At 38.4% G+C, this 25,641-nt stretch overlaps 1 protein-coding gene across 3 annotated transcripts in view; it reads right to left on the minus strand.

The window, feature by feature from the left end:
* The window catches only part of LRP1B (LDL receptor related protein 1B), a 742,760-nt gene that overhangs the window by 3,516 nt on the left and 713,603 nt on the right, over positions 1 to 25,641 (minus strand). For 2 of the 3 annotated variants that reach the window (XM_083492761.1, XM_083492762.1), the window contains 10 exons: positions 25,280 to 25,405; positions 24,393 to 24,557; positions 22,077 to 22,238; positions 19,442 to 19,616; positions 17,750 to 17,854; positions 17,245 to 17,358; positions 7,567 to 7,643; positions 6,544 to 6,634; positions 4,594 to 4,732; positions 1,873 to 1,971 (listed from right to left, as the gene is read on the minus strand). In XM_083492761.1, coding sequence (XP_083348887.1) covers positions 1,873 to 1,971; positions 4,594 to 4,732; positions 6,544 to 6,634; positions 7,567 to 7,643; positions 17,245 to 17,358; positions 17,750 to 17,854; positions 19,442 to 19,616; positions 22,077 to 22,238; positions 24,393 to 24,557; positions 25,280 to 25,405 — 1,253 coding nt within the window. The remainder of the gene's footprint in view (positions 1 to 1,872; positions 1,972 to 4,593; positions 4,733 to 6,543; positions 6,635 to 7,566; positions 7,644 to 17,244; positions 17,359 to 17,749; positions 17,855 to 19,441; positions 19,617 to 22,076; positions 22,239 to 24,392; positions 24,558 to 25,279; positions 25,406 to 25,641) is intronic. The other variant, XM_083492763.1, reaches the window with a different exon arrangement.

Consider the following 25,641-nt stretch of genomic DNA (forward strand, 5'->3'; position numbering starts at 1 on the left):
TACAAATGAGTGTAAATGATTTCATATAAATACATGCATCCTTGCATATGAATATGATTATTAATAATAATGTCACTGATGTTTAAGAAAGTTTAAAGGTCTTTGATTTATTACTCATTAATTATGGGTCGGAGTCAGTCTTGACTTGTGGACTTAAAGGCTTGTTCTGTCCACGGAAACCTTCTGATCTATGAAGAGGAGCGGCAGGGGGAGGTTATTTTTTCCAATTTCCCTCTCACTTTGCTGCCAGCAGTGCCGCCACCCCCCCCCACTGTTCTGGAGGGTCCCCAACCCTCGGGAAGAGTGTGGGAGAGAATTGGCAAAATTCACCTTCCTCCACTACTTAACTGGAGCATACTCTGAGTGGAATGCCACTTGGAATATTCTAACCAGCAGGGAGCAAAGTCTGGATCCAGTCCAGCAAATGAAATTTAGAGAACGTTGGGAACATTCATGTCCAACTACCTACTAATTTTAAAGCCTTTTAAGTTTACCACTAACTTTATTTCAGTTCTGTGCCTTGTGCTCATAAACTTGTTCCACTGCCCTAAAATCTGTTACACAATCCAGCGCACAATCAGGTACAGAGAACGTATCTAATTGGGCATGTCATTTTGCTTATTAAGACACTAAATATTGTGTAATGTTACTGACACATTATTTTGAGCAGCCGATAATACTCCAGATAAACCATTTGTCTGATGTAGGGTATTAATATAAAGTGGCTAGTTGATCCTAATTTTAATGAAAAATTTATTACAATTTATTTCCCAGAGAAATAGTTTGTCATAAATTTGTGCACTTTTTCCTCCTGTCAGTTTCTTTTAGTGTGATAAAAAGTTTTCAGTTAGTTATGCTCGCTTACTATCTTGCCTGAAGTTTCTCTTTGAATTAGTAGCTAAAAGGTGCAAACACTGATTTCTGTGAAAACAGATGTCAAAGCATCACCTTCGACACTACTGTCTAAATATGACTGAATATTTGAAATTATTTCTTAGCTGGACCTGGCTGCACCATAATGGGTTAGAGCTATTCAATTTGAAGTTTTCAAGATGGCGCTGACGACAACATAGTATCCAGTTCCTTTTGAGGATTATAACTCTTCTTCAGAGGTGGCTACCACATCATCTGTGGAAGACAGTTTTGGACAATTTCTCTTTGAAAGACCTGAAGAAGTATTATAATACTCAAAGTTCATTAGGTAATAAATTAGCTTATGTTCATCTTGGATGTCTCTTTTTCCTTTGGTTACTTACTGCTTTGGCTGCCTTTCCTTCTTTTCTTTGTTTTACTGTAATGGGTGCCTTGTCTGTTTTAATTTTTCTGAAGAAGCAAACAATCCGTATGCTGCGCTGATGCTACACAGCAAAACATGACTTATCTATGAATAAGTTTCCTTCTTATCATTGCTTTATTTCCAGGGCCAAACTAGATGTGACATGAACTGTGTCAATACAATTAATGTGCATGTATCTAAATAGCAGGATTGTGAGGGTGGGTGGGGAGCAGAATTTAAATTCTTTATCTGCCTGCCACAAAATCACCTCTTTGAAGCTGCTACTTGTGTTTCTAAGGGAGCTCCCATTTGCAGCTGTATATCTATCCCCACAGGCACCCCAGGCTTCCCTGCAGCTGTTATTCACATAATAAATCTGCACATTAATTGCATTTTCACTTTTAACATCAGGTCTAGATTCATTTATACTGTTTCATATCATATTGTATGGCTATTTTTAAATACACCATTCATTTAAATACTTTTTTGCATATTAGTGCTACCTTTATCAGTTGTAAACTCATACAAATCATTTCTAAATCTTGAGTAAGGGGCTATGGTAGAATGAGCATGGAAAATGAATGGCAGTTTCTCACCCCTGCTGTTAAAGGTCCTTTCAGGTCAGAGTTTAAGTAGATTGGCGGTGCTGTGTGGGGAAGCTTGAAGACTGTGGACCCTCCCCCTATATACCTGGCCTGCATTTAAATACAGCAATTTTTTGCATTTAGTTCTTGTATTTAAAATACTGCATTTTCCTTCTACATTTTGAAATCGTATTGAACAAGCAATGAGTAAAATTACATACTTGAACTTTATCTTTTTCCAAAGATATATATTTTTTTAATGCATACAAGTTTTAAAAATACTTTCATTAGTACAGGAAGCATTTCTGTTCTACAGTAATCTTCATTTTTTCAAATGGCCCTAGGGGCTAGCCCTAATTTATTGTATACACATGTGATTAATTGACTAGGACACACTTGGCTATTTCTAAAAACTATTCATAATCCAGCTACTCCTCTGTCATAGGGCAACTGTATACATCATAGTATTGAAATAATTCTTCAAGGTCTTGTACAGATGATGGTAATTTGGAACAACAGGAGTGTTTCCTTTTAAGTGATGGGGAGATTCTTTGAAAACTTAGCAAAACTACTTTGCTAGTGTTAAGTGTGCAACTGGGGGGGTGTGTTCATTTGGCATGTAACAAAGAGATTGGCCAGAATTTTTATGTGCCTCAAAATACTTCACATGTACAAGATGAAAGAAGCCTCTCCCAGTGCCATTAAGGTCACCCCATGTTAAAAAAGGATATCACAGATTTGGAAAAGGTACAGGAAAGTAAAGCAAAAACCATTAAGGGTTATTGCACATTCCATACAAAGAATCACTTCAGTATATAGGTCTTTTTAGTCTAGAAAAAAAAAACAATTAAGGATTGATAAATTGCATTTAGAGATAGAAATCCCTTTCGCATAATGCCAGAACATTTGATTGGGATTCTTTTTTAACAACAACATTAATTGACACTGAGATGTGCAGATGGCGGCTATCTCTGATGAATTTCAAAAGAATAAGATCTGTTTTCCATGAATGGATCAAATACTGGTTGCCAGCATTAAATAAATGGAACCTCTATGTCTCTGAGGAGCAGATTTTGACACCTTCATTCCATATGTGATTTTTCTAGATACACTGCTAGAAACAGAACACTGGGCCAGATAAACCATTAACTCTGACCCATCCAGGCAGTGATAATCATTAAAATAATTTAAATCCCTATAAAGTTCCAGGCGGTTCTTAAGTTTTTACACTGTTTGCTCACTATCTTGCTATCACTCCAGCATCACCATTGAATAATGAACAATTTGGGAATGGTACAATGGTCATTAGGTAAAATAAGTCATTGAGCAGTCTCAGGCATGAGATATTTTGTAGCAGCGGGAAAGAGAGTGTTTTCCCATCACAGGTCTTCAAAATTAATTAGGTAAAAGCATATGGTTAGTGCAGATTTCAAATACCTGGCGGGGATAAGAAAGTATTACGTTTTTTCAGTTGAAAATAATCAATATATATTAGGAACAACTCACAATTGTTACAGTGTATAATACTGAGCTGGTTTCACACATGAATGTTTGCATTTGTGACTTATAGATTAAGCATTCTGGAAATAATGGGTTGGATTCAAATGAGTCTTTCCATTTCAGAAGAGGCCCTGATCAGTAAGAGTGGTGGAGGCTGGTCCACAGCCCTCCCACTGAAAATGTCACGTAATTAAAAATCCCTTCTCAAAATCTTGAAGCCATACATTCTGTTCTTATTATTTCTACCTTGCTCTTCTATAAGTTTGTCAGTGGACTTCTGAAATGAAACGTTAGGGCACTGTTCCTATCTGGCTATGACTCCACATACTTCCTCAAATCTGGAAGATATTCTCCTAAACCTCAGACATAACATAGGTTAATTATGATTAGTATGGTGTAATGAGCTTTTGCACATGAGCAGAGATTATTACTTCACATTTTCAGGACTGATCCATGCATTGCAAATATGTTCTGATTTGTTCTAATGGCTCAAATGAAACTGTCCGTCCCCCCTGACGGTTGGAATACTTTTGGGGTTTTTTGTTTTAATTTAGAGAAGTATATTTTGGATTATAAATAGTTAAATTGATTTTGGGGAGAGGAAACCTGTGTAAGCAAGTTTTCCCAGCATTTTAAAAGTTTTTATGTGTTTTGTTTTCTGGCAGTGGATGTATAGGTGTAAACAATACATAAATTCACAAACTTAGTCATGTGATACGGCTTAATTTCTAAGTAACAGGTGCGGAATCAATCTTGTCTGAAAATGCTACTTAGACCCTCTTACATGGAAACACTTTCCCTGTCGAAAGATGTGCAGAGAAAAAAGAGACAGTGTCAGTCTGTACACATATAATGGCAAGCTTCTTAAATAAGTGCTGTCAAAATCCTATTGTGATGAAAGAGCAGGTTAAAAAATTCAGCCCTACTAAGTCAAAAAGCTACCAGCTACTACTGAATAAAGGGAGGCATTTTCACCAATTTTATTTTTCCCCACCTCCAGAGAGCTTTGGAAAACTCTGAAATAGTGTGGGAAGTACTTAGGAGGGCTGTAGGGGAGAAGAGAAATTTGCAAAAATTGACCCCTTCCTTGCATATTAGCTGGAGCCTTAACTGGATCAGAGCTTCTTTTTGCAAATGGAAGAATACCTTTGGATCCTACCCAATGGCAATATTTTGCTATTACTGTATTTAAAACATAATTATTTAAATTAGGAAACAAATATTTGATTTTACCTTTTCTGGATTTAATGTAAAATCTGAAAGACCTCTCTCGTTGTGATTATGGCCCACCTCATACATATTATACGATGGATTTCCAATCTCTACATTGATTCCTCCATTTATAATTGGTTGTCGTCGGATTGTTTTTGCCCTAAAATATATCACAAGGGAAAGAGTGAACAAATTAATCTCTGTATTGGGTTGTGTGTGTGTGTGTGTGTGTGTGTGTGTAAAAATCTGTGAAAAGAAGGAAGTGATTTTCAGGGTGGGGGGGAGATTGCCTTGCCAGATTAATTTTCAATGTTTCCAAGGGGAGTGGGAAGCTTTTCCTCTGCAAAGACACCCCTTCTGCAACTATCCCTTGAGAGTTCTCTTCTTAGTTTATTACTGTTCTCTCACTAAACTCTCTCCTTGGAAAACATTATTAATTCCTATGACTTTCAGTACCTCTTATATGTTGCCCCGTTACCTCTATAGATACCCCACAGCTTTCCAGTCTCTCTGTCTGCCAATTGCTCTATTTGTTTCTGGGAGGGGAGTTTTTGTTTTGTTTTTACTATTTATGTTGTGTTCTCATTTTGTATTTTTTGTGTGAATCGCCCTGTGATCTTCGGATGAAGGGCAGAATACAAGTACTACTACTACTGCTAAAATAAAAAAAATCCTTCCAGTAGCACCTTAAAGACCAACTAAGTTAGTTCTTGGTATGAGCTTTTGTGTGCATGCACACTTCTTCAGATACACAGATACACTGTGTCTGAAGAAGTGTGCATGCACACAAAAGCTCATACCAAGAACTAACTTAGTTGGTCTTTAAGGTGCTACTGGAAGGAATTTTTTTATTTTGACTATGGCAGACCAACACGGCTACCTATCTGTAACTACTACTACTGCTGCTCCACTATGTTGTCTAATTGCAATATCAAGGCCAGCAAGTCTAAGCCAGAATCAGTTCTCTTTCCTCCCAAGTCTTCCTTTCTTTAGCCTATGTCCGGTCTCCTTGGTAAATAGGTTTCACGTCTCTTCTTTGTACGCTATATCCAGTTATTTGCCAAGTTTTAATGCCCTTCTTGCATACCTAAGTGCACCACTACCGAAAAGGCCCTCTGCCACATTCAGATGGTATGACAATTATCTGAACCCGGCAGAGGGCCTTTCAGTGGTGGTGCCCACACTGTGCAATGCCCTCCCATCAGATGTTAAGGAGTTGAGTAATTATATAACATTTAGGAAACATCTAAAGGGAGCCCTGTATAGGGAAGCTTTTTAAGGTTTAATGTTTTACTGTGTTTTTTATATGCTGGAAGCTGCCCAGAGTGGCTGGGGCAATATAAATAATTTGTACCCCACCCATCTGGCTGGGTATAAATAAATTGTTGCTGTTGCTGTTGTTGTTAGTAGTAGCAGCAGTAGTAGCAGCAGTAGATTCCCCACTTCACTAGCTGTCCCTTTGTGTACCCAGCCTAAATATATTGTCCTTACCTATCGTATCTGTTGGTCTTGATTTGTTGATGCCCATGCCGTCCGCTCCACTAGCTCTCTCTTACTGCCTTAAACAGTCATGCCCATTCTCCCTTCTTTTTGCTTTGTTTTACTTTTGCCATGAACATGTAGCTGGTGTCATTTTGTTCCTTTCTTTCAAGGCTCTTCTGAAAATGTGCCTTTTCTATGTGGCCTTTGACTCATCTTCTTAATCCTAGTTCCCAACTATGATCAAGCTTTCAGTAAGTGTATCACATTTGCTCAAATTCATCAAGCCCTACCATTGACTCTCCCACCTCTGTTCCTGTTATATTCCCCATTGGTATTTCATATTGCAAATTCTTTGGAGTATCTGCACACAGTGCCATGCAGAGATAGGATTGGACTGAAATTACACAACCATCATCACCATTCAAGGTTGGTTGTCCTTAGAACTTATCCAGTAAATTGCTTCTTTTTCCTTCGACAGAAATTTCTTACCTTCGCTTTCTTTTACAAAGTAGCAAACCTATTACCAAAGTAGTAATCAAGGTCACCAAGAGGACGAGTGGAACAATGATTGCAATGCTTCCTGCAACAAATAACAGAAACAGGTTTGTCTACTGATAATTTAACACTTGGCAAGGAAACTCTGATAATACCTCAGTAAGCAGAGTGACATGCAGCTTTGATTGTAATGTAGATCAGTTTTTAACAAATAGATAGAAACCGAACTTTATTCATCACTTGTAAACTTTCCTCCTATTGTCTTCCTATGGCCCAAACTAGATGTCATGCTTTTTAGTTCACAAATTACCTGCCATTGTGGGGACCTTGATTGGGATTCAGGCATGGAGGGGTAGTGGAGCTTTAACCTTTACCCTTATTTGATCCTGATTGAGATCAGTACCCCTCCCCTAATCCTGCAAATGGCATGGCAAGGGAGAAGAATCTCCCATTTGATTAAATGTTCCAATGTAAATTGCAGGTGCAGGGCCCCCTATCCATATCAGGACTGCGTTGGTGTAAAGAATTAACCTCCCCCTTTCCAGTGTCCCGTTCCAAACTGTGAGCTTCCATGCTGTCAATTTGTGAGAGAAAATGTTTGCAATGGCAAACTGCATAATAAACATTTCATATAGTTAGGCTCTAAGAGTTGCCCCATACTTTTCATATCAGAGCGCCCCACATGTCCACAGGAATGGTCAATTATCATCATCATTTTATTTGTATGCTGCCTTTCCAAAGATAAAACCATGCCCAAGGCAGCTTACAAAATGAAAAGATTTACATTACAAACATAACAAAAGTAGTCATAAACAATAAAGAAAACATAAAAAACACACAACCGAATTGAACAATTTCCACTTAAATCATAAGATCTAAAAAAGAAAGCTACAATAAATTAATGTCAATAACAGTAGCAAAATGCCCATTCCAATAACTTCCACTGCTATCAAAAAATGCTTTGTTCCTTAAATAGCGGCTTAAATTATATTAACATTGTTATTCAAAAAAACTTACTTGTACTGATATTGTCAGATTTGCTGCTTTTAGGAGCTGGCCTCTCACACTGTGTACCAGACCAGTTGGTAGAGCATCTAAAACAACCCAATTAAGATAATAAAATCAACTCACACCTACAAATTATATAAAAATATATTAAACAGACATAGCCCACATTAATGACCGAAAAATCATGTCCTAGAGTAAACAAAAATTGTCTCCAATAAGGTGTAATGATGCTACCATTTTCATTTCTTCAATATTTATCAAAATTTACAAAATAATTAAGTGGTAATACAACAATGCCAGTTTGTACTGTTAACATTGGGTATCAAAACCTGCAATGAAAGTCACAGATAATAACTAAATATAAAGTCTCTTGTTAGTAGAGACTGATGACATTAAACATTCACAAACCGGGAAGTCTCATTTTTACTTACAAAACTGTTTTCATTTTACTATTCTCTCCTGTGTCTTTTGCAAAATGTCTTAACCTAAAATGTATTGACTTTAGACTAATAGAAGCACCAGAATAGGAATCCTAGGCATATAAGTAGCAATTATTTCTGTTCCTGAGCAATAATTGTGCTTTTTATGAACAGGCCACAAGTAGAAATGAAAAGCTATTAAAAATGGAATATTCTGAAATGAGTTACTTGTTATCCATTAAGCTTGGGTGATACCTGGGCTGCATTATTTTAATTGGCTGATTTTCATGGGTAGTCAACCTGGTGCCCCCACCAGCTGTTTTTGGGCTACAGCTCTCAACCTTTGGACGTAATGGTGGGGGTTGCTGAGCTTTGGAGTCCAACAACATCTGGAAAACACCATGTCTGATACTCCTGCGTTAATTGATTGCGGGTGGGGGTGGAATGGTTTCCAGAGAAGCAATGTCAAATGAGATCACTCTGTTAAAACTAATTCTACCTCAGCGATGTCTGTCAATGGGGGGGGGGGGGGAAGCATCTAGGAAGATGCCTGAAGGAGACTGAAATAGAGTTATACCTTGTTTCTGATCATGTAGGCACATATAAATTGTCTGCTTTATATCATGCCAGATATAAATTTTATGAGACAGTGCTGAGGAGCAAACTAGTTAACCATTCTTGTCAATTGATTGAAAGGAGTAAAGAAGAAGACAATCCCGTAACAAAGCCTTAAACTTTTCTACATCTCATGGATGGAAGACAGGTATTCTGTCTACCAGTACTTGAGCCCCCTTTTCATCATAAAGGCAAGAGTAAAGCAGGACATTTTAATGTTCATCTTCTTAAGATGAGAAAAATTAATTAGCATGTTGTACGGTGTAGAGATAGCCACCATAATATTTCATTAGATGAAATATATCTTGGTGGTATTTACTGTTATTAATTTGTTAATTTTGCTTATCCAAGGAAAAGTATACTTCTAGTCAGGCAAGGAGGTTCATTAACACTGAAATAGAATTTGTAGCGATGTAATGTTCAAGTCAATTAGCCTGTTCTTTGCACACTGTGAACTACACACACTTGATCAATTCGGCATAAAAAGTATTAAAAGCAACTCTATTTTCATACTTGCATGAAAGTTACCTTTAAGTCAAGAAGAAATCATCAAAGTTAAATTTAAGCTAATAGTACAAGTGTTTGCTATCATCTGTCTTAATGTTTGCTGCCATCTGTCCTGTATATGTTTGGACTGTTGTATCTCCATCCCAAACATGTTAACTATTGGAAACACTTGTCTTAGTATCACATCTGCTTCTATCCTATATAGAGAAAGGCAATTAAGCTATGGTTTCTAAGTATCTTGCCAATAGCAGCAGATTGTTGGAAAAGAGACTGAGTGGAATAGGATGTGTATGCAGAAAGGTTCTGCATGACTGAAAGGATGTGGCAATCTGTTATATGGCTGCACTGAATGTGTGTGTGTGTGTGTGCGCGCACACACACACACACACATGCATACATCTGGGGAGAGGGGGAGCATCACTATTCAATTTTTCAGGTCTATAAAGCAGCCCTAACTTACCTGCAAATGGGATCTCTTTAACGAGGGTCCTGGTTGCGCACGGGCCCCTGAGAGAACCCCCACCAGGTTGAAGGTGCTGAGCATGGCCCAGACCTTGTCTGTATGACCCCACAATCACACCAGGCTGTTTGAGCCAATCAGTGCAGTTGGCGTGATTGGTGGAGGCCTATAAAAGTGGCAGCGCGATGTGGCTGAGGCACTTGCTTCGCGTTGCAGAACACCCGCCCTCCCGTCCCTATTTGTAGGTGTTGCTGCTTTGGCCCTGATTCGGATATTGGTTGGTTGCCTGTTTTGGAACAGGGGCCAGGTAGGAATTTTTCCATTTGGCAAATTGGCAGTGTCCACTTGGTTTTTGCCTACCCCCCTTAGCAATCGTCACAACTGTGTAAGGTTAGACGGTTAGGCATAGGCTTAATGAAGTGTGTGGGAGGGGAGGTGCGGCCATCACCTGCCCCTTCATGAATAAGGGTATTCCGATAAAGGAATCTGGGGGTCCTGGATCTCGTCCAAAGTCCGCTTGAGGGGCCAGGGCCATGCCAGGACCACAGGAACCCAGGGGTGAGCTTCATTGGTCTTCATCAATGTTGTGCCCTCATTTGGCGTTTACCCTTTCAGACTCCCTGCTGGGAGGGCAGGAGTCAGTGATAGTTTGTCAGTGCCTTAAGGCAATACCGCTCACTTTGATGTAACCAATATAGCTGTGGCCGAAATTTTGCCCATTAACTTAACAACTGACACTGACTACGTGTCAGTGTGAAGTTATTTACTTGTGGAAGGGCTTGGGGGCCTCGGGGCGCAATAGACCATCAGACAGAAACTATGTTTTTTGGAAGCATAGTTTGGTATGAGAGTTGAGAAGATAAAAAGTTAAATATAGTAAAAGTTTGGATACATTCCAGTGAAGAAATATGAAAGTGTTTGTATGCAATTTCTGAAAATACAATTTTTTAAAATTCTTTACATATTTGTAGCTTATATGGGACAGTTTACATGTTACTTATGCTTGATGGCAACAGATTCATTGCTATGGAGCAATACACATAAATAACTTGCTACTTTCTTTAAATTGTGCTGGCTATAAGTCATAATACCACAACTAATTTAGCACTGATGTATGTGATACAGTGCTTCCTGATTTTAAGTTCTAAACTTATTTCTGTAATATTTGTACACTTAACTGAAAATCTACAGTTATATTTCTTGCTTTAAAAATCCGTAAAGTACAGTGCAGCAAATATCACTATGGTTTACAATAACATTTAGATTTCACAGGTGATAATTAAAACACCATTTGTAATAGCATACTACATGTGCTGAGTCCACACGTGATGACAACACAAAACAGAAAAGCAGAAAATCATACTATGTAGCCTAAATTAACGTTGAAAAATAATAATTAAAGCCAGAGTAGCTATTTATTATTATAATTAGCAGACTATGTTCCTGGTACTAGCAATACTCATTTCAACACCTTTGAATGATGTAGACTGCAAATACTCAAAAACAGGGGGAATGACATATTGTCGAATGGCGGCAGTAGAAGAAATATGTCCATCTATCTGTGGATATGCTGTAAATCACAGAACCTTATTTTGGAGAAAAATCTTTCATATGTCAAATCTCAGTACCTTAACTTTGAAACAGTGAAATCGGGTGGCTGGTTATTAATTATTATTGCATTATTATTATAAATGGTGAACACATTGGGCACAAATCTAGCTGAGGCTAACATTTCTATCTCCTATTAATTACCATAGGATCTCTACACATATCATAATTATTCTTGAAAGTGCTTAATGGTAGCTGGATTGGTTGCGAGTTTAGTTCTGGGGCCAATACAAGGTGCTTATATTAGTGTTTAAAGCCCTAAACAAATTAGGCCCAAAATATCTGAAATACCAGATCGTTCCCTGCAGACGCTCTTGTGGGTTAAGATCAATCGAGGGGCCCTACTCTGTATTATTATTATTTCTTCAACTTAATCCCTGCCTGAAGGAGTCCATCTACAACAAAACCAATTTTAAGCCCACTGCCCTCAGTAGTGTTTGTTTTTTGAAGGGTGCAGGGGTTTGCGTGGCCAGGTGAAGACAACATATGTGGCAGTTGTGGCATTCCCTCCCTATGGAGGTACATCTGGCACCTTTGTTATATAAGGAGGAAGTCATCTGCTCTTTCCTTAAGCACAATCATTTATGCTTGCTAGACAGTAACGTCCCCTTTTTGTCCTCCTGCATGCTGTTCTGGGGGTTCTCTTGACCCTCCAGAATGGATCTGGGGGAGGTGTGGAGGAACACAAGGAGAACTCCTGTTGTACTAGTGGGATCTCTTGCACTGGCTTCTCCTAGCGTGAAGGATTGGTTGGGCCAAAGATAACTTTGTATGCTGAAGACACATCTCTCTACTTTGGCCTTTGACTCTTCACACATATATTTTAGTACCCACCATATTCCTCTGTCTATAATTATTTTTGAACTATTATTTTTTTAAAAAATATTGAATTATAAATGGTTGTAACCAACCCTGTAATGGTGAAGTATGGATAAGATTAATAATTAATTGTGCTTTCCTCTTCTCAAAATCTGCATTAGAGGGTGAAATGTTGATAATTTTGTGCATAAAGTAAAGCCCTTGCTTTACTTTTTCATGAACAATAGTTCTCACACAGCAATCTACACTTGTCCTAAATCTTTCATTCCTCTTTCCCCTGACTTTTTCACTGTTAATGAAGACTTCATATATGTAATAAAATCTAAAATTCTCAAATAAAGTATATTAGAATTGTTGGTTGTGGTTTAGGCCACTTTCTGTAATCAGACGACTAGTTGCAACGAAGGGTTCCTTGTAATGGTACTATCCTTGCCTTGTATTCCCCTCACAATGTTACTTCCAACACTTTTCTGTAGGATCTCCCAATCCTCCAGAGCAGAGTTTTAGAGGGTACAGGGGGTGGTAAGAAGAGGAGGAAATTTGCAAAAACTCTCCTGCAACAATAAAGTGCAGATCTGACCACTGTAAAGGTTCCTTTTTTTCAAACAAAAGAAGCTTCCTTTGCAAGCAAACTTTTTGAATCCAACCTGTTATTTACATACTGCAATCACATTATTAGAGCATTTTATCCTTAGATTAATTTTCTGAAATATATTCATAGATTCCCTTGAGTCAGTGCTTACAGAAACAGAGTTTTGTGATTGGTGTTATCTGAAAAGATTCTGCAGAATTAATGCTGAAAAAAGGTGTGTGCCAATTCTAGACTAAAAATTGTACATTTTAAAGGGCCTGATTTTGAAGGGGAAAAAATCAAAATATATTTGATAATATTGTTTAATTTTAAAATGTTCTTATAAACTTGTTGTGGTTCAGTATGCTGCAGAGTAACATTTTTCAAAAGAATCCATTGACTGTGAAACAGTTAAGAAAATGTTAGTGATTGTTGTTGTATTATACAGTTCTGTCCTCACTTGACAGAGGTGTAGATGAATGCATATGGATGTTTCATATCATTCATAAAATTTCAATTGTTTGATGAGAACAATGGCTTTCTACAAGAGCCATATCCATTTTTAAGGGTAAACATTCAATCATTCAATCCACATTGTAGGCTGAAGCACTGACGGCATTTTGCCATTCTGCAGTGTACTTAAGTAAAGTGGCATTCATAAAAGGAGTGTTTTGCGTATATTTGTGATTCACTGATATCTGAGCAATCTACTGATTTAGCGTGTTCTCCTTCCTGGAGAGCATGTGTTGTGGTGGGGTCTGGCAGGCCACCCTCTTGTTGCTGTGCGGGATCCTTTGGATAGCCATTAGCAAGGATTGGGTAGTTTCCTGTTACTAGGGAAATTTTGATGTTGCCAATTAAGGGGAAGGGCTAAAAGGTTTTAAATGAAGATACGCAGCACTGACTGTTCTCTTTGCTGCGTGCATCGGAAGACCCGCCCACCCTCCCTAGGTATTGGTCTTTGCATTGACCTTGCTATGCCTGTCATGGGGTCGTCTGCTTTTGGGGCAGGGGCCTGGTAGGAATTTTGTCCAGTTGGCTGATTGGCTGGTGCCATCTGGTTTTTGCCTACCGTGTAGCAAATCGTCACAATTTGTAAGGTTAGGCATTGGTTAAAAAATTTGTTGGTGGAGGGGTATGGATTGGTGGTGCCTGCCCCTCCAATGCTGCTGCTGCAAGGGAATTCCATTAAAGAAATCTAGGGGCTTGCCATCCTTTCGTCCAAATCCCTGGTTGGGGCTTGGGCCGCGCAAGCTCCTGGGAGCATGCGGGGGGAGGTGAGGGTCTGGTGCCCGGCTCCATGCTCTCCCCAATATTGTTTTCCCCGACTGGCTTTTGCTGGAATCCTGAAGTCAGTCCTGTCCTGATGGCGGTGACAGATAGCCGGAACCAATGCCTAAGCAACCACTCACCTTTATGTATTTTAATAAATTTGTGGCCAAAATTATGCCAAAAACCTTAAACAAAATTATGTGTGAACTGTGATGTATTTGTGGGTGGCTTGTGGGACCTCGACACGCAAAGTGGGGCAGTCCTGTACATATCCACTGAACAGCAGGTCCCAATGAGTTCAGTCTAAGATAATTAAGATAACACCTAAAATCTTTTTCTGTTTTTGATTACATTAGGTAACTAATGCATCTTGGTTGGTCTTCAACCTTTCTGCACATTTGAGTAGAGTAGATTTATATCTTCAGGATGATATGGCTTAGGAAAAATGAAATGAGCTGGTTAATGTAAAATGCTGATGATGCTTCAGGAAGCAATTACAGTGTTTATAAGGGAGACAGACAGATTGGTCTACTTTGGATCTGTGTGCCTTGGATTTATTTGGGCAGCAACGTATGTTTAGATGAACCATATTAGAGAACCTTTTTGTTGTTTTTAGATTCAAAGAGGAAGTATAACTCAATATTGCCAGTTTACATATCATTTTATAAAGAACAGATAATGAAAGACAACATTCTATGAGATTCAATAATAAACCTCTTAACTCATCTTAGGGCAGTGCCTTTATTAGGCTAAAATGTCGCAGAGTAGTGTGCAAGCTTATGAGTTTTCCAGAAATCTTCATCAGGCTAGAGTAACAAAGCAAGAGGGTTGGGGGGGGTGGGTAAGTGGCTGGTGATAAAGCCATGGATCTCAGACTGTGGTTTGGTAAATCTTAAGACAGAATGTGAGAAGAGGCAGCAGACATTATTCTGTGATATTTCGGCTGGCCTAATAATGGTATAGCCTTAAGATGGATTTTTAAATTCAGCATTGCTACTTTTTTTGTGTGACTTGAAAAATATCAAATTTAAGCAGTGGAATCCTAAACTGTGATCTTATATAACCTTTGTAGTTCTATTCTTTGACGGAATACTCCTTCCATTTTCTAGGAAAGGTGCCCAATTTGGTTTATAGTTACTTTTAAAATTATCTTATTAAGACCTGCTGTGTTGGGGAGGGATCTATCCTTCTATGTGACCTCCAGCTTTTAGGAATATATTCCTTGCTTAATATCCCTTAAAACTTCCCAGACTCTGTCATGCTTATGCTTCGGGTCATGGCAAAATACTGGGAGATACTGCAAATAAAATAGGAGTGAACAGCCTAGAGCTCAGGAATTGAAAGTAGCCCTCCATACCTTTCTGCCTGGCCACACCACTGCCTCAGGACATGCCCCTCACCCCAGTTCTACTCCACATCCTTATTGAGTCCGTTTGGCTGTGTGGAATGCATCCAGTGCTTCCTGCCTGGTAGGGCTGGGCGATATATCAATATATTATCCAAAACCAGTTTGAAGTCCATGCCATGATATTCTTTGATCTAGCAGTATATAATGAATCATGACGTGTGTGCTATCCAAAAGTCACAATGTGGGGAAAACTATGAGATTTTGATTCCTGCAGCCCCTGTTAACTCTGCTTGCCCAGCTCTTCCCTGCCTCTTGCAGCAGGGAGAGAATCACAAGAGCAGGCACCAGCAAAAATTAGGATGTGGCGGGAAACCGTTAAGCCTGCCAATGCCCCTACAAAGATATCTGTTCAAAAACCAGATATCACCCAGCCCTACTGCTTGGTTCATATATCTCTAGACAGAGTGTAGTGTTTGTGTAGCTGGAATGCAGCCTGCTGCTGAAAGGTAAGAGTTGCATTCATGGTTTCACCCTCTTTGACCCCATCCACCACTGGCATGTGGTCTCTGAAAAGTTTCCCTACAAGAGAATGTGGCCCACAGGTTGAAAAGGTTCCTGAAATAAAACAATAGTATCACTCTTGATAAAGTATTCTATATAGTGGGCTTTATTTATTAGTTAAAAATAACTTTAAAAGAGTTAAGAACAGTCAACAACCACAAAGGTTACAATCCTATACACACTTGACTAGGAGTATGTCCCATTGAACTCTGTGGGCTTACTTTTGAGTAGATATGTATAGGATTGCACTGTAAGTGCACTTGACAAAAGCAAATACTTGCAAATAAAATAGCGAAAGGGTACACAAAATACTCTGGCAGGAAAAACTCAAAGGAAAAGTAAGATTTATGCTGGGGGATACATTACATAGCACACCCTAGATGCCAAACATGTTAAATATTGTCTAGTTCACATCTTAAAAACAGAACCTTTTTCTTCCTAAACTTCTTCACTGATAGTCTGTACACAAAGGAGATCCATATATAAAAAAGGGAAGATAAACTTGACATGCCATACGTCCAGCATGCTGCTGGCAGAACGTTTGAACTGCGAAAAATTAAAATGGCCAACTAGAGAACTGTTTATTTGTAGCAGCAGCAGCTTTACATTGCATATGCTCTATTTTAAGACTGCTAAGCGTATGGATTGGCACAAGCACATTGTGTGTAAGGTTCTCCATGCTCCTCAGGCAATCCAAATGGGAAGCAGCTTTCAAACATTAGGGGACCAAAGTGGCCCCACCATAATAAAAGGTTGCTTTCATTATGGGGCAGCCGTAAATTATGCCCACAAAACACAGTGTATGTTTATGCTTATTTCTATCACTTGGTTTAAGCATACTTAATTAAGTGTGGGATTGCACCTAGTCTCAGTAGAAATGAGAGTTTCGAATTCAAGATACCGTAATACATTTTCCTGTTGCACAAGACAAGTGTAGCTTCATATCTGAATTGTGATTAAAAGCTGGCAATAAATGAAGATAAATTGCACATAGTAAAGAGATAAGGCAGATCTTCTAATTTGTTGTTGTTTGGAGTAATTGCTTTAAAAATTCTTTTCTATTACATTGATTAAGATGTTTATCACTTCCAAGAGCTGACAAAACTGTCTGCTTTCCTTGTTCAATTAATCTGTACATTGTAGAATTAAAGGGTAAGGTTTTAGAATATCAAACGATGTATTTATGTGTAGTTTGGCATTTTTATAAACTTCAAGCTATTTAAATATAGACTTATTTATGAACCTCCTGACATGTCACCTTATCGTCATTATGTAGATAAATAGTAGTATAATATCCTGTCCTAATAATATAGCAATAGCATATCTGACACTATTTGAATACACTCATTAGCAAGACTACACAAAAGCTACATTTTATTGCACAAATGAACCCTGAGATTAAGTATAAATTGTGAAATGTATATGGATGTGCATGATGTGAACCAATGAACTGTGGCCTGAAATGATGTCACAAAATGCGCAGCATTAAGTGGAAGGTTAAACCTACTTGCATCTCGGTTCATTAAACGCAGTTAAAGTGCAAATTCCCTCATTCTGACAGTAGTAATCACAAGGGTTCACTTTCTGGTCACAGCGCTGACTTTTAAATCCCACAGAGCATCTGCAGAATTTCAGTAAAATACAGCTAAATAAATAAATATTCTGCCTTTTTTTGCCGAACATATTTTAAATGCATAGATAGTAGATAGATAGATATACACATTTGATGCTAAAACGTACAAGGAGAAAATATGCTCAGCATATCTATCTATGCACTAATTCAAGTCGGTACAAAGAGCAGTTATAACATATACTATGTAATTAAAGATGCCAATCACCCCTCTATCATTTCCAGTTAAAACTCTGAAAACTGTCAAAAACCAAAAAAAAGACCTGGATCAGCAAAAAATTCATTACCACCACACTTGGTAAGAAAAGAAGATAAAATGGCACAAGGAATTGATTGGGTGTAAAAATGTTCTAATGATTGTCAGATACAGCAGCATACTCACAGACAGACGGGTATGTTTGTCTCTGGATCCAACTGACATATACCACCATTGTAGCAATAACCATCACATAATTGACAACTGGATGCAATCTTTCCATTTGTGCAGCTATAAGAGAAACATCATTACTGTTAGATACACTATTACTGTTGAATGCAGATTCTAGAAACCAAAGTCACTACCAACCCATGTTGTTTACATTGTCAGTTATTTGACTGTACAAGGTTGAAAAAAAGATAATGCATAGGAAGGTCAGAAGCCCTTGGATAATAAATAAATATCCAAAGATAAGCAAATTGTTCATATCTGGATGGTCCTGACAGTTCCATAGTAAAACACATGCCAATTATTCTAATTGTGTGATATGAAAACAGCAGACTGACTTACTCATGCCCAGGTCCTTATTCTGAGATGAATGATTGAAGGATGTGAATTTATATCCAGGTAAGAATCAGAAGTCACTGATTAATATGTTACATTTTTAGCAGGGAAGTGAAAGGTACTACAGTGGTACCTCGCAAGACGAATGCCTCGCAAGACGAAAAACCCGCAAGACGAAAGGGTTTTCTGTTTTGGAGGCGCTTCGCAAGACGAATTTCCCTATGGGCTTGCTTCGCAAGAAGAAAGCCCATAGGGAAATCTCCGGGGACCTCTTTTAAATGCTGGTGGTGGGGAGCAAAGCCTTTCCCCCCCTCCGGCCTTCAGAAGAGGTCCAGGAAGGCCGGCGGGGGCCGAAAGGCTTTGCTCCCCACCGCCAGCATTTTAAAAGCAGTCCGGGATAGCAGGGAAGCGCTTCCCGCTGTCCAGGACGGCTTTTGAAGGCAGGCAGGGGGGAGCAAAGACTTTCGTCCCCCGCCCGCCTTCAAAAGAGGTCCAGGACCTCTTCTGAAGGCGGGCGGGGGACGAAAGTCTTTGCTCCCCCCTGCCTGCCTTCCCGGGAGAGCGGAGAAAGGCAGTGCGTTTCTCCACTGTCCCGGACGGCTTTTGAAGGCAGGCGGGGGGGGCAAATACTTTTGCCCCCCGCCCGCCTTCAAAAGAGGTCCAGGACCTCTTCTGAAGGCGGGCAGGGGGCGAAAGTCTTTGTCCCCCCTGCCTGCCTTCCCAGGGGCTTTTACATCGCCCCGGACAGCGGAGAAGTCCTCCGCTGTCCCGGGCTATTTTAAAATGCTGGCGGTGGGAAGAAAAGCCCTTGTCCCCCCCCCCCCAGCCTTCAGAAGAGGTCGGGGGACAGACTGTCCCCGGACCTGGTCTGAAGGCAGTTTCCATAGGAACGCATTAATTGATTTTCAATGCATTCCTATGGGAAACCATGCATCGCAAGACGAAAAACTCGCAAGAAGAAAAAACTTGAGGAACGAATTAATTTCATCTTGCGAGGCACCACTGTAATGATTTTCATCCCTCCCATTCACACAGACACACACACACACAATTTCCTGGGATATTTGTTCTTTTTGCCTTCTGGCTTGTTTTGAATCTCTGTGCTGATCGGAACAATTGGTATATATGTGTATTTTAAAATCTCATATATATGGCACCAACTCAAGTTCAAGTACATTTGAACCACAGACTTGATACACAAGTAGTCAGTCATACTGTGTGCCACTATTTTGATACATGTTGATTAACTGTGCATGCATTGCACTGTTAAAATATTTTCCTCCTATTTAACTATTTATCATAATGTAGACTTACTTGCACATTATGTCATCGCTTTCCTTGTCCAGAATGCACTGCCCTCCATGGCATTTTATACATTTGTCTGTTTCACACTTTGGACCTTCATATCGTAGAGGACAGACACATTCTACATTGCCATCATCAGCAATGGTGCAGGATTCAGAATTAACACAATAATGATGGCAAACATCTGCAACGAATGAACATTTTATATACTACAAGTAATAAAAATAGGATACCGTATATTGTTAAACACAGCATCTTAATAGATTGATTATACCAACAGCTTCTCTTGCAACACAAGGCAGTTCAATAAGTTAGACAATGGTCTTTTTTCTTTTATGACAAATAAGTCTTACCACTATTCCCTGAGTAAGCATTCAGTTTGGCTCACTGTGGTTGGCATGACCACAGAGCTCCATTGGAACTGCCTTTTCTATTACCTTTTTACCTGTTGGGCAGATGTGACAGGAATCACTAGGAAGACCAACTATTTGATTCTCAGAAGATTGCTAAATGCACAAACCCTGTGTCTTCAATCTACAGATTTGGGTTTTCTTTGGACAAACATGGGTATCACTTAGGTGTCAAGTAAAATCTTCTTCCATTAAGCTCCCCACTTATATACCTCATCAAACCCCTCCTTAATGCAGGCCCATCCATAGAATTTGAAAACCCACTTAATATCTACCCATATTTTTCGCTGTGTATGGCTAGTTGTCACAGCTCCAACGATTTCCTCTACCTTCCACACTACTCTCAAGGATTGCCCTAACATTTTCCATTGCGACAGGATCAGCTATCAAGAGCTAGAATAGGGAAACTTTGCTTACATGGCAGTCGCCTTGGGTTTTAAAAACACAAGGCTATGCTCAAACCACTTTGCTTCCTCTTATAGACAAGGGCTTATTCTCTTCACTGTCTGTGAATGTATTTATTATAATTGCTGTCCTGCATATATAATATATGGCAAATTTACATTAGTTACTGTGCATTTAGTTTGTATGGACTTTCTCTTATAATAAGTTATGCTTTTGTGTTAGTCTGTGAGAGTGTAAGTAAGGGGTGGCATAGGTACACATTTAGGACAGTGTACAGTGGTTTCTACACACAAGCTGAGGGATTGTGACTGGCCCAAGGTCACTCAGTGAGCAGAAATTTGAATCCTCGCCTCCCATCCTCACTGTATACCACACTGACACTCTCTCTCAAAATTTTGATTTAAAATTTTACTCCACTCCTATTTAAGGGCTAATACTACTGGCCTGCATTACAAGATTATTGTAAAATTACTCCAACAATGCATGAGGAACATACTAAGGCCATAATGGTGTTGTAAGTGTTGTTTATTATAATGAATAAGTGATAAGCTACATAAGCCTATTTGGAGGTAATTGTTCTCTACTATCAGCTACAAAGTCTAATATATATCTAGGCAACAACTGTTTACAATAAATAATTCTCAAATCCTTGGAAGCTTTAAATAAATAACACCCCTTCCTTCTCCTTACTTTTATTTGCTCATTAATGGATTTAGTTTATCTGAAATATGCTGTTATTTTAGACTATGTCAGCAGACATTCAAATCTGATAATCAACACACAGTGTAGCGAGTACCCTTAAATTTACATTTAAATGAATTCTTTTTAAAAAAATGATGTTTGCAGAAGCAGTCAACCAGAAACAATTTGTCTGGCTTTTGAGTAAGCCTAAAGTAAATATTTTTTTTCTTAATCTGTGTGTCTGTCTGCATTGATTTATGTACTATATTGTTTTCAAATACCCAACTGAAGTTATTTTAGGATCCACAGAGTTTATTCAATACCAATAAGAAAAGAATCACCATTATTGCTGAGGGGTTTTCATTAAAAGCTTTGTATTTATTTAATAGTCTGCCTACTATAAATGTGCTCAGTGAAAATTCTATTTAAGATGCATGTGATTTTCTTTCTTTTGCTGTTTGACAGATCTTGTTGTACAAATGAAATACTTTAGTATAATATAATAATTCATTGTATCAGAACTGTTCCAAGGCTTTCTTCTGGCTCTTCCAATTTTACAGTATTTGTCAGAAAAATTTAAATACTTCATGGCTTTGAATCTTTTTATTAGTTTACAACTTTGTTTTTGCGCTTTTTATTAATGGTGCATGTTGTGATTTAAATATGGGCATAGCCAGGATTTTTGTTGCGGGGAGGCAGAAGCTCAGATTTGTATTGATTTTGATTGATTTAGGTGGGCAGCTGCCCCCCCCTAAATTATGGCTGTAACGAGTTACATGCCATGATGTGGATACAATGTGAAAGCACTTTCTCAGAGGGTGGCTCAAAAAGCTCTGGAATGCTTTGTCCAGTGTGTATTCATTCCTGCTTATTTTAGAAAGCTTTGTAAAGCTGGTTTCAGCTGGCCTTTAGGGAGCTTTAAAATTGTACACAATAGCACTGGCTGCTATTTTGATTGTCTGATTAGGGTAGCTTTTATTACAACGTAAATTTTAATTATACAGTTTTATTCTGGATGTTGGCTGTCCTGAAGTGTCTAGAAGAAGCTGTCGTTTTTTAAAATAAAAAAATGCAGTTGGTGTAGGTTGCTATTCATGTTTTAAACTTGCAAAGCTTTAGGTTTGCTGCCTTATATTGATAATACTTACAATATTGGCACCTGTCACCAGTATATTCAGGCTGACAATGGCAACGGGGCTGATTTCCAGCAGTGACAGTGCAGGTCCCCCCATTTTGGCAAAAAGTATCACAAACTGTTTTGTTGCAGTTTGGACCTGTAAACCCCACTGCACAGCTGCATGTAGGCCTTCCTGGAAGACAGAAATTGAATTTGTAAAACTAAGTATGCATTTTTGACTGAAAAACATATAAGTGCAGTTAAGGGAAAAAAAATGTATGTTACAGACCAATTATCATTCATGCCATGTGCAACTAAACATTTTATAATTACTACTCAAATAAAGGAAACTTAAATTTAATAACATTAGCAGAAAGAATAACAGCAGATCCATAAGTGAAATGGAGGAACAATAAGTTATTTTGGCCCCTGTTTCTGTTATGCAAATATAAAATTCTAAATTTTCTTCTTGAATTCATTTAACATTTAAGGGTTATGAAGCATGGTTTTGTGTGTGTCTGTGTGTTTGCTGAACAGAATGCACAGAGCCTCAATGAGGCACTTCTTGATTAGGGATCTAGTGTCTTAAATGACAGCCAATTCATTTTAAATGTGTGCTTCATTATTACAAAATAAGCAGCTGGAACTATGATACAATGTTGTAGTATCCCTACACCCTATGACAGCAGAGAAGGACCTATGGCCCACAGGTCTAATGAGGCACACTGGGCAAACTACACTCACTAAATTACTCTGGTGGTATCACCAACCACAATACTGTAGAGGAGTCTGCCCCTTTTGGCACTTCTAGCTTGCTGGACTCAATGCCCTATTTGACTTAGTGATTGAGTTTCCATTTATGCCCACTCTATCAATGATGTCATCCAAGAGCAAGGTCTCCATTTCATCCATCTTGGTATAGAGGCTTCTAGCATTAGCATATTCAGACTTATAAACAGTGTCTCCCTTCAAGGGATAAAAATGAGAACTTTCTATAGAAATAAGTGGAGACTTGTGCTGCAGTTTGGATTGGGAATCAGTGAGTCCACCATTCCCTCACAAAAAGCCTTCTGCAAAATATGAGGTTCCCCTGAGCCTCCTTCAGCATCATGGGTGGTTTATGTTTTGGGAACACAGGTGTGGCACTCTCAGCTGATAACTGGTAACAAAATATAAGATTCTAGCTTCAACATTCAATCCTATGCATGTGTACTTAGGAGTAAGTCCCATTCAGTTCAATGGTACTTACTCCCTGGTAACTTTGAGCTCCTGCTTCTCCGTGATCCCCTTTCCCTCTCAGCTCCTCATACCACAACTGACCCCATTTAATAGATCTCTGTCCTTTGAGGGATTTACATGTCCATGGGTTACCAAGGAGAGTAGGAGGCAGGACAGTCAGCTTCTGCCCTCCCCCTATTTGCTACAAATATGTGGATCTAATCCTATATGTTAATCAGTTCAATAAATTCATTTCTAGTGTTGTATTTTGGACACTAATTCTTGAAAAAGTAAAGTACATTTTTCATAAACTTTTGCTATTGTTAGCATTGCAGCTTTAGGTTTTAATTATGTTTGTCAGAGCCACGCTTTTAATTAACAGATGACATTTTCTCCGGTCACTTATAATAGTTCAATACAACTGTCACAAATTTATACATTTTAATTAAAACTGCCCCAAACTTTACTTACATGTTGTCCACAGAGGAATTTACCAAACGGCTTAACTGTAAGTAAACCACTAATGAATACATCTAAGAGTTGCCGGTGAGATTTGTTTAACAAATTAACATTTGTGTCCAGATAATGAAGATCTATAATTTACAAGGTTGTGTTGCACAATTTTAACCCCCAGCACACTATGAATATTAACTTGCAATTTGCCTAATTACTTACTTGTTGTTATACCAAGTAATATGTCTGATCCACTGAACGACAGGCGCGGTATCATTTGTAGACCTCCCTGTTCTACCTGACATGAAATGGGAAAAGGCCCCTGAATTGCATTCCTGTCTCCAAAGGGGAGACCCTTTTTAATTAAGCCTAGCTGCCAGTTTTGGGTGCTCTATACCCTATTCGCAACATTTTTTTCTTGGGGCGCATTGGAAGAATCCATAGATATGGAAGCTATTCCTGTGCATTTATATTATTTTACCAGGATTATTCATTCCTCTATAATGCATGTGAATTTGGATGTTTGATTTTAATATATTTTTAGTATGTATCTGAATCAGAATACATGGCACAGTAACAATAGTAATAATAATATAACTTCAAAATTGTGTATTTCATCAACTACTGAAACTTTTTAAAAAACAACCTTTCACTGAAAAATGGTATAAATACTCACCAAGGACAGAAGCTACACAGGTTCCTCCATTTTGGCAATAGTTGTTACAGTGGTTAGTTTCACATCTTTCCCCTGAATAACTTGGCCAACAGTAACATCTTTGATCACCCTTTTCATTAATAACACACCTTCCTCCATTTTCACAAGTCAGCTTACATGTATCATCTGTACTTAAAGCATAAACATGCAGATCAAATTCCTATAAATGTTAATCCAGGCATTCAAAGAAAATGAATGCTAGAATGATGTGAATCATGTGAGCTATAAGCATTTCAGAAATCTTGCAAAAATGTGCGTATTTGCCTTTACAAATAATGTATGTCAGCTACTTTTCACCTTGGCAAAAATATGCATTGATGCAACAGGAATGATTTTGTACATTAGTGCCTCCTAACACGGTTACATTTCCATATCCATAACATGATATGGCTGTAGGATATATTAATATTTCTTGCTCTGATCTATTATACGACGACTGAAATGAATGTGCAATCTCAGATTTTAGCAGAGAAGCACAAGTCAGAGTTAACACTTTTCAAGTCTCCATGCATTTCATGCAATTTAGTAAGTTTTTCTGAAGTTGTTACAGTTTTTGAAATGTTACAGTTTTTCAAAACTCATCCATTTGTTCAGGCATAGGCAAACTCAGCCCTCAGATGTTTTGGGACCAGTGGTCAAGGATGATAGGAGTTGTAGTCCCAAAACATCTGGAGGGCCAAGTTTGCCTATGCCTGCATTAGTTCTTAGACCTTTATATACAAAACCATAGGAACTGAAATCCTGCAAGGTTCTCCTGTTGGCTATTTGCCAAAAAGGAGACAAATAAGTTAGCAGCTGTACATTCATAATCATATTCACCTTTACTTATAATAAATTATAATACCCACCTAAAATGCTCAAATCACTGCATGTTCCATTAAACAATGACTTTCCTTCAGGACATACACAAGCGGCACCTGAAGGGTTGAGTAAACAGAGGAACTCGCAGGTAAACTCCAAACAAGGATTGAGTGCTGTTTGAAGAGGGAGGAAAATCAGAAATGCATAAATGGATTATTTCTGAAATAAAGAATAAACAAATATGCCAAGGCCTTAAATTAATTAAGAGTCATGCCCTGAACAAATCTCTATGAATCAACTTGTGCTTTATATAATTAGCAATGCATTTAATTCCAGAAATAGTATTTTTGTCAGTGAATATTTTCTAAAGCAATCTGCTGTTCTATTACTATTTTAATAAGTATTAATA

This window comes from Podarcis liolepis, assembly GCF_965112155.1.
Source record: "Podarcis liolepis genome assembly, chromosome: 1".
NCBI lineage: Eukaryota > Metazoa > Chordata > Lepidosauria > Squamata > Lacertidae > Podarcis > Podarcis liolepis.